The 14,078-nt window shown below is 42.2% G+C and overlaps 1 protein-coding gene across 1 annotated transcript in view; it reads left to right on the top strand.

Moving 5' to 3' along the window:
* Nucleotides 1-12,289, top strand: part of LOC117522102 (adenylate kinase 7-like) — a 35,437-nt gene extending 23,148 nt beyond the window's left edge. The window contains 14 exon segments of the mRNA XM_034183476.1: nt 812-895; nt 979-1,067; nt 1,157-1,247; nt 1,405-1,482; nt 4,118-4,267; nt 4,558-4,686; nt 4,838-4,943; nt 9,978-10,106; nt 10,188-10,253; nt 10,340-10,537; nt 11,575-11,762; nt 11,764-11,793; nt 11,929-12,087; nt 12,201-12,289. Of these exon segments, the coding sequence (XP_034039367.1) occupies nt 812-895; nt 979-1,067; nt 1,157-1,247; nt 1,405-1,482; nt 4,118-4,267; nt 4,558-4,686; nt 4,838-4,943; nt 9,978-10,106; nt 10,188-10,253; nt 10,340-10,537; nt 11,575-11,762; nt 11,764-11,793; nt 11,929-12,087; nt 12,201-12,236 (1,533 nt within the window). The 3' untranslated portion in view covers nt 12,237-12,289.
* The last annotated feature ends 1,789 nt before the right edge of the window (nt 12,290-14,078 follow it).

Below are 14,078 nucleotides of genomic sequence, written 5' to 3'. Positions count from 1 at the left end.
CAGGGGGCATAAATGAATGGACAATGAATGAGCCGAAAATAGAACACTTTACTGTAGTGAATGTGCACAACGAAATACAGACGGTTACAGAATTTGTATGCAGTCAATCTACAGAGGTGACGTGTGGGCAGGCTCGAGGATAGAAGACGTCCATCCAGAGAAGAACCGGATCCCACACGATTTCCACTGCCACCGAACCCGGAGAATACTGGAGCCGCCAAGTCCCGAGTCCCCAGGTGGCCACCGTCTCCGGCTGTCGGATCTGGTACTGCTGGCAGGAAGCAGAAACAGTTAGGTGTGGGTGTGTGCACACCCAGTAACACAGTCAGTCAAGCAGGTGGGAATTTGCACCTCCCCCTCCGCAATACTGAACACAGTCAATCCGCTACACTCAACCAGTTGCTTGTCTTACGAGTCGTGAAGGGTGTGATCCCGCACCCTGCCGTCAACGACTGAATCAGCCTCCCGCTGACACAAGCAAACAGGTCCTTCTGAAAAGATTAAGCAAACGATTACGTGCAATACGGCACAATATCTGGCTGAGAGTATTACCTCTAATGGTAGGCGATATCTCGGCAGCGGGGTGGAGATCGTCCGGCTTTTATGGAGCGGTTGATGAAGTGGAGATGAGTGACAGCTGTCATGAGTTGATGAGTGACAGCTGTCACTCCCGGATGTTCCCGTGAGGCGGCAGCGCCCTCTCATGCCTGAAGCCCGCACTTCAGGCAGGGCGCCCTCTGGTGGTGGTGGGCCAGCAGTACCTCCTCTTCAGCGGCCCACACAACAATTGTCTGTTTCTGCTGTTCTACAGAAAAAGTCCAAGCTGAGCGGTTATGTTGTGGCTGCTGGCCTTCAGTATGGAAAGGGAGAAAACCTCTTTCACTACTTTTTTAAGGTAGATGTGAACTTATTATGAAGTCATTTGGTTTTGTCAGTGTGTCTCTTGCGTGTCTGATTTCCAGTTATCTTTGGTCACAGGTGTCCTGGTTAATGGAGCAGACGAAGGTTCCAGTGTTTGGAGAAGGCACAAATTACATTCCCATGATTCACGTCTATGACCTTGGAGGGTAACGTGATTAAGTTCACTTGTTATCAGACTGTCCTGGGATTAATTTATCAAGGTCTGTCCATTGCTGACCTGACTGTTGGCTTTCAGAGTGATCTATAACATCATTGAAGCTCAACCCAAGTCCAAGTACATTCTTGCTGTGGATGAGTCCAATAGCACACTGGAAGATGTTGTAAAGGTAATATTGTCATAATGAGACTGTAACATGTCTGTAACAGTAAATAAAAGGAAAATGTTTTTGTGTAAAAACACGGCTCAAGAGTCTTTGTTATGAATTTGACCAAAGATCATGTGATTATGAACAAAAGGTTGATCTTTGACTCTTTATCCTTCAGATGATAAGCAGTGTGCTTGGACCAGGACAGATTTGCAAAGTACCAGAGGAAGAGGCAAAACTCATGGAGCATTTAAAGGTACAGTACGTACTTTCTCAGTTCTACATGTAAATTGTTGTCCAGTCAGGATTGTCTGCATGTCGTCTGTCAGGCTCAGTTTGTCATGTTCTTATTTATTACCATCATGATCCTAAAGTGAGCTTCCTATCCAGTGACCCAGAACTAAAATTTAACGAATCACTCAACATAAATGAAATTCAGTTTTATTTATGTAGCTCTGAATTCCAGCAAGCCTCAGAATACGGACCAATCTGAGGACAGACATGAGCAGAATGTCAACAACAGACATAGAACACATACTGTTTGTGTGAATATCGAGAGACGTGAAAAACACAAGCTCAGTGCCGAGTCACAAGACAGATTGATGGTCTTGAGAAAAAGAAGGGAAAGTATTTGGATTTGATATGAAGCAGGTGAGGTTGTCACATGACCTTCCCAAACCACTCTGGGTCCCAATTTGCAACCACCAGGTCATACCAGCGGTTCACCCTCAGCTCGTGAACCCATTGATCTGCTACACTCAGGTTATGTGTCGGGCGACCACTCGACTTGTTCTGTAGCTGGGATCCTCAGCAGTGACACTGCGATGATGTTCAACAGGAAAACGTGCCACATAGTGTCGTGGCTGAAGTTGAGTTATTCCATCTGAAATCACCCAAAGGCTCCCAGGTCACCCCTCAGCCCTGTTGAGCCAATTTGATATGTTATTCCAGTTACAAAATTACAGTGAAATGCCAAATATTAGGTCTGTATCTTCAAAAATTTTAAAGTTACAGAAGAAATTTCAGTGATTTTGTTTTTAATTTTCACATTTTTTTAAAACAATGTTTGTCCCAATTTTACACTTTAATAAATCACTTGTTATTAGATTCACAGACCCTGTGCTTACTTTTTGTGGAGAGTGTTAAGATTGAGTATGTTTTGGTCTATATTATATGATCTGGTTTCCACAAAGGGCTGAAAATGGCAGCAAGCCCAAAATTTGACATGTCGTTCATATATTTTCATTGTTCAAAATCAAAGAAATGCACTAGATATGGCAGTTTGACATGGAATAACCCAGTTGCCTCTCTATGAGTAACCGTCCATTTGATACAATGTCGTGCTCGTGGTACCCAGGGATTCCATGGAAAGACAGAGTACCACAGACATCCAGTCACCACCTTAGAACACTGGTTAGATTCCAGGACTCACAAATCCTCCAGTAATACCAGAAACATCAGGAATCTAAAGACTTGAACCTTCATCCTGATACATCTCTGCCTAGATACCTCTTGATTCCATAAACTTTTCCCAGAATTCTCTGAGCATAACAGGCCGAGCTCCCAGAGACATGAATGAATTTGAAACTATGACAACATACAGACACGTTGCTGAGGGCTGAGTATAGGTTATCACTGAAAGCCTAGATCTTAGGGCCCTATCTTGGTGACAGGTGCATAACAAGCAGCATCAATGCATTTGGTGTGTGTCCAAGTCCTGTTTGCTTTTGAGAGGACACATAAACTGAGGTAAACAGTTTGTTAGGTGTGTTGCCTCCACTGCGATAGAATGTGTGAAGACTGTTCACTACCATCGTGCATTAGTGGAATTAATGGAAGGATTAGGAAGGTCAGGTCCATACCTTGTAGCACTTTTATGTTGTGGTCCACATGGAGGGATGGTATCAGTTGTTTTTTTTTTTGTTTTTTTTTTCTGTTTTATAGATATCAGAAAATGTTTGTGCAAAGTTTGGTGCCTTTACCATAAAACACCCAATCATAGTGATATTTTACACCTCTATGTTATACATTAAGGCCTGCTACACATTCCAGAAAAAAACATGGTACAGGGCTGATTTATTCAAAATATAAAGATTAAATCAGTTTTTCCTGAGACATTTCAGAAGATGGATACTTGAACATTTCCAAGGTACCAAATGTGTCTTGGATGTAGTTTACGTCAATCATCAAGGAACACAAACAGTATGGTACTGTATGATAAATCTGTGTCAAGAAAGCAGTTCTTAAAAATTGAGTAACCACCAAGAACCATGTGAGGGAAGCCACCAAGACAACCATGACAGTTCTTAAAGAATTCCAAGCTTCTGTGGATGTGAGCAGAGAAACTGGGAATGGAGCAACATTTGCTTGTTGCATCCCCATTCACAGCTTTATGTTGGAGTGTACAAGAGGAAAACAGATCAGATCTAGGCTCAGGTTTTCCATAAGCCTTCTGCCAAATTGCAACTGAAATTTCACCTTATAAATAAAGTCCTCCTTTTTTGCACTTCATCATGAAGCTGTGTATCTGGCGATGGAACAGACAAAAGTTACTCTGTGCACAGTTTCTCCAGCCACAACCATAGAAGCCTATAACTCCTTCAGAGTTCTCTCGGTGTCTTCCCTCAACTAGTCTCCTAGCATGGTTACTCAACATTTGAGAACTTAGTTGACATAGATTTGCTGTACACGACCATACTGTGTGCTGTTCTTAATGATTAACGTTAATGAAGTAAAGAGGGGTTGACAACACGAAACATGAACTGACTGTTAGTAAACTCTGCATGTTCTAGGCTCCCTGTAGTGTTTTCTGTTCAAACACTATATGTAATATGAAATTACATTTTTGATATTAAAAATTTAAATTTAACATTTCATGTGTCTGATTTCAGCCTGGAGACCTGGAATACCTCAGTATTGACCTGCGCCTCGATGCTTTTCTTTTAAAAGAAACCTTTGACCTGCACTGGACGTCTCAACATGGGATGGTTGAAAACATGGAAAAAATTGTGGAAGAATACAAAGATACAAGGCAGCTACTTGTAAGTGATCACATTCTTTAAGCTGTGTTACAACAGAGTAATAATCATAGTTTTTGTACACTGTTATTCAGAAACTCTGACGGGTTCGGGTGATCTAGCTCTGAAGAGAAATGAGGCCGCTGTATGTTAACCTGGTACCCAGTGCAGGTTGATGATAAGTGGAACTGATATGTGATGAGTTGTGAGTGAGAATGTGAAGCTTTGAAACTGATCCATGAAGGAACCAGCATGAAGTCTCTGAGCAGTTAAAACTCATGAACCAGTTACACTTCTTTCATTCATTTGTGCAGCCGATTAAAATCTACCTGACTGGCCCTCCGGCTGTGGGAAAAAGCACCGTTACAGAGAAGCTCTGCCGTCATTACAGAATCCACCACATCAGCATCAAAGAGGTCATTGAAGAGAAGATTTCAGACCTGGTTAGTGGAAACAAAAATGGATTTATTAACCTGAGAACACTGTTTTAGATGGACTGTTTAGAATTATCAACTGTTTTACCTTCATAATGGAGTTTGGGGCTAAAAACCAGCCTTTTGTGCATGTTACATTTTGTTTATTTGTGTTTAACAGAAGGATATAGTGAATGCAGCAGATCCTGAAAATGTCAGCGAAGAAGTCATCGAGGCTGCAATGCAAGAGTTGGACATGTTGGAGGAAAGCATAGAGACAAATGGAGGTTTGATAACGAGCTACTTTGTCGACAAACTGTGTGTCTGTACAGGTGAAAGTCTTTCATGTTATCTGATGTATCGAGTGTAACAGGAATAAAACGTACCGAAGAAGCTGCTGAAAGACAGAAAGAAGAAACAACAGGTCAAGGAGCATCTGCTGGTGGCACCATCCCCACATCACGGAACCAAAGAGCCAAAACAGCAAATTTAAAATAAAATAATCAGTGCACTCTACAGACCCTGTGCCGAGGACATCGTTGGATCATGTATTTGCCATGTTAGATGGCCAGACATGGTCCATTAATACCTTCTTCATGTGTGATAATTTTTTTCTATTTCTCCAGTGGTTTCTAAAGTTCATGTGTTAATTTTCAGTTTGGTCAATGTTCAGACTTGGGGCTTCCTCTCACATCCACCACACTATGGAACTGCCTTGGATCCCAGATAGCAAATACCAGAGAAAACAACCGGTCCATCGCCACCTTTTGAAAGTAACCATCTATCTACCACAGCCTGGTGAAATGTGGTGTGGCTTTGGCCTTCTCCAGCTGCTGTGTGCTGGATCAGGCCCAGAGACATGTGCCACAAGGCCAAAATGTCATAGCTGAGGTTCCCTCACAATCCGAGTGAACCTCCTGACCAGAGTCTCCCTCAGTAACAGTTCCTTTGTCACAGTGGATGGAGTGAGTGAGCTTTGATTTTTCCTGTTAAACTTGGTGTTCTTAGTGTAAGACATAGTTACACATTTTAATCAGTTATTATCAGCAGTCTGTGGTTTTTTATTTCAAACCATCTTTAAAGTCTGGAAGAAAACATAAATGCTTCAGTGCAGAGTGAATAAACTTTAGTGTTTTTCCGTTCTTTCATTTTTATTTTAATTTCAGTTTTCAGTTTTGTTTCGTGGTCCTGTGGTTCGCTTTGCTGCACTTTAGAGCAGGTTTTCATTGGTCTGTGGAGGAAATGCTTTCTGGTTAGATGAAACCATTTAAGACGACACCACAGGTTTGTTTTTTTGTTTGTTTGTGTTTGTTTTTTTCTTTGCAGGAGCTTCTTATTGCAGATCCCTGACCTGGATTTGGCACCTAAAATACTGATATCTTACAACATCACTGAAATGATGAAACTCGCAGTAACACTTGTGTTGTGCTGAGGAGATGTTTTGGGAGACACTTTCCAATTTCCACTGGATTCTTGATGGATTGGTGCTTTTAAAAAAAGCTTCACCTGTGGTTTATGGCCGAATCTCAGTTCTCTTCTGTACCCCTTCCCCTTCTCCTTGGCGCTACCCCTACGTCCACCCCTTTAAACAAGGGGTAAGGCAAAGGGGTATGCCTCTAGCCCTATGAATTGAGACACCCCTCCCCCTTGGGGAAAAAAGCTGCCCGTGTCTTGAGTTTGACGTCATCATGTTGCATCGCTTAAAGTGCCGTCTTCACTGTTTGTCAACATGGCAACCGAAGTGCAACTTGTTGCAGTAGCCTGTTTGCTCTTTTTATTTTCCTCGCCTTTCTGCGTCAGTACAAAGATTAGGAGTCGCAGATTTCTTTGACGCATTGCAATCATGTCGGAGAATTTTGTGGTATTAATAATTTAATTAATTAGTAATTAATAATTACTAGTATTAATTAATTAATTAGTCAGTAATTAATGTTAAGAATACTAATAATTAATAATTACTCACTAATAATAGTAATACTTAATGTTGTTAATTGATTAATGATTGATTGGTAGTAATTAATTAATTAATTAGTAAAAAAGTAAAAGAAACACTTGAAATATATTTATATATTTATATTCATAATTTTTTTGCCAGCTTGCACTCGGCCGAGACGGACGCACTTTTCTCTTCTCCCTCCCTCCTTATCTTTCCTGCTTCTGTGGCGTGTTGTCTGTGAGGCTGCAGCTTTGCTCTTCTGGAAAACGACAAAAATGGATCTGTTAAAGTGGTCTCTGAACGCAATTGACACTATTTTTTCTACAAGACATTCGGGGGCGGAGGACACGACCTGTCCTGCTGGGATGCATGTGATGGGTTATGTGATGGACTCGTGGAGGAGATGGCAGGTCATGTGCCTTTACATGCTTTCTGTGGAGGACGTCGAAGATGTGTACATATTCGGCTTGGTGGTGACCGGCTTTCTGATGTGTGGAGCGGCACTTTGCTGGTTTACCGGAAAAATCAAGAAGTGGAAGCAGCTTTGATTGGTCCTTCCAGGCTGCCCTACATGATTGATTCGATTGGGAAGGCAGTGGCTGCGCAGTCGGCGGGGGTTAACCGTGCGTTGGAAAACATCTCGAGCAGGATTGCAGCCCTGGAAACCCGCTCTGACCGTCTGTGAAGACCACATTCTACATTCAGATGCATTGAGAGCCACTCTGTTCTCAGAACTGTGGAATCTTTCAGGCGTCTGCTAATCTGGCTATTCATTTGGCTTCCCCAAATACAGCTGCACTTCAAGGTCGCTGTGATAAAACCTCCTCAGAAGATCAACACTTAAGCCTCGCTCCCTGGTCTTCCCCCCTCCCCTCAGCTTCTCCAGCTCTGACGTTGACTGTGTTAGAACTGTTCAGGACTGCTCAGAGTGCGCAGGGCTGCTCCCTCCCCCTCCAGGATTGTCGGACAAGGCCGTTGACGGCGCCAAACAGGCTGCCTCCGGAGTGTTCTGATAAAGTGGTCCTTTCAAATCTCGGTTGTCGTCCTGTGTCCTTGTTTTTGTCTGTGTGATTATTGTTTTTCTGTGCTGATGGGGATTTTTTTCCTCATTGCTGCTGTGTAATGCAGCGGCTATGAGGGTTGCTTTTTTTTTCTCCTTTTCCCTCGTGTTTTGCTTTCATATATATGTTTTATGTACCGGGCCGGCCTGTGTGTTGTGTGTGTGTTGTTTGTTATGGGTCGGTGTTGGTTTGCTCAGCCCTGCTGTTGACCAAGGCAGGGATGTACATCTGGAGGTGGTCCCCGAGCGCCTAATGGCGACTTCTGCTCCTACTGGCAATTAGGATGGGTTAAATGCAGTAGACACATTTCATTGTGCAGGGAACATGTTCTTCTGTGCATATGACAATAAAATTTCTTTGAATCTTGAATCTTTGAATCTTGAATATCAGTCTGTGTGGAATGAATGTCTACATTATACAAGTTTCACTTTTTGAATGAAATTACTGAAAATAACTCAACTTTTTCATGATATTCTAATTATATGATCAGCACCTGTATGTACGAGGTCTGTCCATAAAGTATAGGTCCTTTTCATTTTTTTCAAAAACTATATGGATTTCATTCATATGTTTTTACGTCAGACATGCTTGAACCCTCGTGCGCATGCGTGAGTTTTTTCCACGCCTGTCGGTGACGTCATTCACCTGTGAGCACTCCTGTGGGAGGAGTCGTCCAGCCCCTCGTCGAATTCCTTTGTCTGAGAAGTTTCTGAGAGACTGGCGCTTTGTTTGATCAAAATTTTTTCTAAACCTGTGAGACACATCGAAGTGGACACGGTTCGAAAAATTAAGCTGGTTTTCGGTAAAAAATTTTAACAGCTGATGAGAGATTTTGAGGTGATACTGTCGCTTTAAGGACTTCCCACGGTGCGAGACGTCGCGCAACGCTCTCAGGCGCCATCGTCAGCCTGTTTCAAGCTGAAAACCTCCACATTTCAGGCTCTATTGATCCAGGACGTCGTGAGAGAACAGAGAAGTTTCAGAAGAAGTCGGTTCAAGCATTTTATCCGGATATTCCACTGTTAAAGGAGATTTTTTAATGAAAGACGTGCGGGCGGATGCAGCGTCGGCTCGCAGCCGCCGCGACGCTCCGCCACAGGAAAAACACTCCGTTGGAAGCCTTAAGGACAAGTTGGAACATGTCCCAGCTGTTAAACAATTTCTCATATACTCACTCCACTGAAAGCCATCAAAAGCCGCCTGGATTTTACAAATGGTATCAACACAGAGGTGTTTTTCCTGTGCCGCCGCACCGCGCCGTTGCGTCCCGACGCGCAGACCCGTCCACCGGCTTTCGTTAAAAAAATCTCCTTAACAGTGGAATATCCGGATAAAATGCTGAAACCGACTTCTCTGAAACGTCTCTGTTCTCTCATGACGCCTGGATCAATAGAGCCTGAAATTGGAGGTTTTCAAGCTGAAACAGGGCTGACGACGGCGCCTGAGAGCGCTGCGCGACGTCTCGCACCGTGGGAAGTCCTTAAAGCGACAGTATCACCTCAAAATCTCTCATCAGCCGTTAAAATTTTCACCTGAAAACCAGCTTAATTTTTTCAAACCGTGTCCACTTCGATGTGTCTCACAGGTTTAGAAAAAACTTTGATCAAACAAAGCGCCAGTCTCTCAGCAACTTCTCAGACAAAGGAATTCCGCGAGGGCTGGACGACTCCTCCCACAAGGAGTGCTCACAGGCGAATGACGTCACCAACAGGCGTGGAAAAACTCACGCATGCGCACGAGGGTTCAAGCATGTCTGACGTAAAAAACATATGAATGAAATCCATATAGTTTTGAAAAAAATAAAAAGGACCTATACTTTATGGACAGACCCTCGTACGTGCTTATCTTTTATCAATGATTTTCTCCATTGTGAGATAAAAAGTGTCTTATCGTAGCGTTCGTGTGTATATTCATTATAACGCAAGCACACAAGTGAAGTTACAATATTCTTCAGAACGACAATATACGCAATATACATCCAGCAGCATACATTGCTGTCATAGGCAATTGCCTGTAAAGTTTTTTGGCAAGTTATAACTTTCTAAACAGTGTAATTTGTAATGAAAGCCACTTACATTTGTGCGACTCTTTCGGTGCCATGTTTGTTTCTTTGGAGACAGCCGTAAGCTCCTCCTCCCCCTCCAAACGGACTGTGCATCCAGATCACTCCGTTTGGAGGGGTTTGTAGCCCTCTGCCTACCCCTCCGCCTCATTCCAAAAAGAGAATTGAGACACCCCTCTGTCTCTCGTACCCGCACAAAATGGAGGGGGAGGGCCAAGGGCTAGAATTGAGATTCAGCCTATATGTGTCTTTCCTCCTTTAGGTCCGCTGTCTGAACAAATACTTTGTGCCATTTTGCGAGAAAAGCTGAATTCAAAGCCGTGTAGCAACCAGGGATTTGTTCTGGACGGCTTCCCAAAGACGTACCAGCAGGCAAAGCTGATTTTCTTCGGTGGGTTTCTGATAGTAATCAAACTGGTCTTCTGTTAACTTTAATGTTTAATTTCTTCATTTGTATCCTTGGGATGTTCAGACGAGGAAGCAGAAAACCAGGATTCAAAGTCTAAAATTCCAACGTACAACAAGACGATCGCTCCGGGTTTGTCTCACATCTGACTTCAGTTCTTCTAGAAACAAATGTTGGTTCAGGTTTGACTCGTCTCACTTTTTGTGGATATTTTGCAGACTACGTTTTTGTCTTACAAGCCTCTGATGATTTTCTGATAAAAAGAGCACAAGAACTTCCACAGCATGTGGCAGAGAAACGGCGCTGCACCCAGGACGAATTTGTCCCTCGTCTGAGGAGATACAGGAATCACAGCACCGCGGACATAACGGTGCTCGACTACTTTGATGAGCTGGAGATTCACGCGGAACACATCGGTAACGCCCTGAACCCCACAGAATGCAAACACAGTGTTTATTTGTGTAATACCGTGGATGTTACACCTGCCTGAAATCTGAGTTTCTTAAAATGACGGCTTGAGCAGAGTTTTCTGTGTTATATATGGACCGGGCCAACCACAGAGCTGGTGGGCGGGGCCTAAGGATTTGTTCATTGGCTTCTGCATTGAACAAAGCAGGAGAAGACGTGCATTCAGACTTATAAGCAGTGTAGTGAACGTGATTTATGAAAACCGTGTTCGCGACAAAATGTTTTCAACAGAAAATTATTTTTATTAAACACATCAGGTAATCCAGGAAACACACACAGACAAAAAATCTAGATACTGTATTTTCAGAGTATAAGTTAACACTTTGTTTCTGGATGTGTAACTCACAGTTTAGCACAGTGTTTCTCTGGGGACGACTTTATCAACATGCAGAGACGTGGTTGCACATGTGTGCACCACAGAGTGTGCTGTTACTTAACATTTTTAAATTCTAAAAATAAGCAAAAGATGGATGAATAAATTGGATAACGTACAATGATATTTGACACAGATGAACTTGGTTTGCTGGTCCACAGCATTGGAAACAATAAAAGTGACTCCATTTGATTTTTCTTATTTTTTTAAATGAAACATTTAATTTGGGATTTTTGCCCATTGTGGTAGTGTATTTTTATTACTGATTTTTATTCTTATATTACTGAATTTTATTTTGTTTACTGCTCTGATTTGTGAGAAAGCCTTACATAAGTTAATTACTATGATTAATGAATGCATTTGCAGGACCTCCTAAACTAATGATAAAAAAGATCGTCCAGAAAATACAGTAATTCTGATGCATGCGTTCAGGCAGAGGCCTACGCTCTGAGTGCCTTTGTACTTCATTCCTGTGTGTGAGTGAAGCAGTAGGAGCAGGTTTACGTTCAGGACTTTTTTGTCCGGCTGTTAGAGTTAAATAATAGTTGTGTTTTTTGGGCTTTGTTTAACTAAAGTCCGTTGCTTTCTCTTCTTTACCTTGTTCCTCTCCAGACATCAGTACAGATGATCCTGAGTACAGATGTGCTTTAAAGATGATCACCCAGACTGTGGGGACGCCCAAGAACTACGGCTTGACTCCACAGGAGCAGCAGGAGGAGGACAGAAGGCTTGAAGCAGAAAGGAGGCAGGAAGTGGCCACAGAGGAGGCAGAGAGGAGGCGCAGGAAGGAGGCTGAGCTGGGCAAGTTCACGGTCTCAGTATGAAGAAGGGGTAAGGTGGTCAGACTAAAATCCCAGCGATCATGGCATCAGGGCCTAGAAACAGAGAATCACTGCTTTGATTCTGAAATGTGAGACGTAAGAACCCGACCGGCTCCCGTGTGATCTGATACTTTTAATTTGTTAGAAGAAGAATTTGTCAGAGGTGCAGAAAGAGGAGCAGGAGCTGCTGGGAGCTCGCTCACTTCCTGTGAGGAACTACCTGATGACGCACGTGATGCCGTCACTTACCAAGGCCATGGTGGAGTGCTGCAGGATCAAAGCAGAGGACCCCGCGGACTTTCTGGTACTCCTTCAGAGTTTAAACAGCAGCTCTTCTCCTCCTGATTCTGAGGGAGTCGTATCTGTAGGACAGGATTTCTACAATGAACCTTTGACATCTTGGATTTGTTTCTGCAGGCTGAATATCTTCTACGAAACAACCAAGAAGATTGAAAATCAAACCCATGAAGACCTGATCCAGCAGTGTTTTTTGTGCAAAATTACCTCATTTTTATTCTCTATAAATGAACATAATCTAAAGGTGAGGATTGTTGTGTAAAATTAGAAATAATAAACAAGGTTTAATTAAAGGTTTCCTGTTGGCAAACTCACAGTCAAACAGCTCATTAATTGCTTGACCCTCGTCGGGACTCAAGTAACCCACAACACTACGAATATGTATTTAGAACAGGACTTTTAAAAAAGCACAAAGTTCCAGCTGCCTGTGAAATTCAGTAGATGTCATACGATCATTTAAGCAGTATTTTCAATGTCCTTTCATCAGCTGCACCAAACCCGGTATTTGGTTGGATGCAGGTCAACCTTGGTGTTTTACATAAAGGGTTCAGTTCAGGTAAGACAAGGCCTGTTGGGGTTAAAGGTCAAAATTTTGATTTTCACTCCAGTTTACACCAAAATTGGTATTTTTGCCTCGTCACAAACTAGATCCCTCTGCATGTGCACTGTTCAATATTAAACAGATTGTTATGGGGCTCGCTGACAGTAAACCAAGCTTGACACACATTTGACCTTTAGCTGACCTTACCAGGGTCATTCCAGAGCCCATCAACCATCAGAGTGAAGGTAAATGTAATTGTGTTCAAAGGTCACTGTTCCTCCAGGAGTTAACTGTTGTTACCATGAAATTCTTCCCACTTCCTGTTGGTTTGTCTGTGGCTGCCTCCCAGCACACAAGACAAACACTGTCAGACTAAAATGGTAAATGGACTGCATTTATATAGCGCTTTTCCATCTGCATCAGACGCTCAAAGCGCTTTACAGTTACACCTCACATTCACCCCAATGTCAGGGTGCTGCCATACAAGGCGCCCACTACAAACCAGGAGCAATAGGGGATTAAAGGCCTTGCCCAAGGGCCCTTAGTGATTTTCCAGTCAGGCGCAGATTTGAACCCATGATCTTCTGGACTCAAGCCCAACACCTTAACCACTAGACCATCACCTCCCCCGACCATCACCTCCCCCTACAAATAGTTTCTTTTAAGATTTTAACTTGATTGTTTGATTCATTATCTTCTGTGGATTCACCGTGTCTCAACTCACAGTGGATATAGAAATTGCAGAAAGACATTCTTGACTTTTTTCACATTTAAATTTTTGTATTTTCTCTTTTAATGCCATGAATTTTTCAAAGTAAATTTGGGTTCCGCTATATTTAATTTATATTATGTTACAATTGTGCTCAATCATGACAGTCATTAATCTCACAGTAAACATATATTTCTACAACGTAATACAAAATAAACAATCCAAAATAATTGAAGACCAAATTGTGTGAAACCTTGACTATAACACAACAAAGTCATTAATTTTACAGACAATTTGCATCCAGCAGGCCAGATGATGGTTCATGGTTTCAGACTGGGGATCTGGTATAAAACTTAAGTCAACATGCAGATCCACATCTGATCCACTCTGGTGACCCTGAACAAAACACTGAAAGAACTTATTTTTATTCTGTGGTAAATTTGATAGACATACAGTTGCTGGTCATATAATTAGAATATCATGAAAAAGTTGATTTCTTTCAGTAATTCCATTCAAAAAGTTAAACTTGTATATTATTTTCATTCATTACATACAGACTGATATATTTCAAGTGTTTATTTCTTTTCATTTTGATGATTATAACTGATAACTAATGAAAATCCCAAATTCAGTATCTCAGAAAATTTGAATATTACTTAAGACCAACACACACAAAAAAAGGATTATTAGAAATGTTGGCCAACTGAAAAGTACGAATATGAAAAGTATGATCATGTACAGCACTCAA

Source organism: Thalassophryne amazonica, chromosome 12 (genome assembly GCF_902500255.1).
Source record: "Thalassophryne amazonica chromosome 12, fThaAma1.1, whole genome shotgun sequence".
NCBI classification, from domain to species: domain Eukaryota; kingdom Metazoa; phylum Chordata; class Actinopteri; order Batrachoidiformes; family Batrachoididae; genus Thalassophryne; species Thalassophryne amazonica.
Note: the sequence above shows the minus strand (reverse complement) of the source record. Positions and strands in the feature narration are given on the sequence as shown.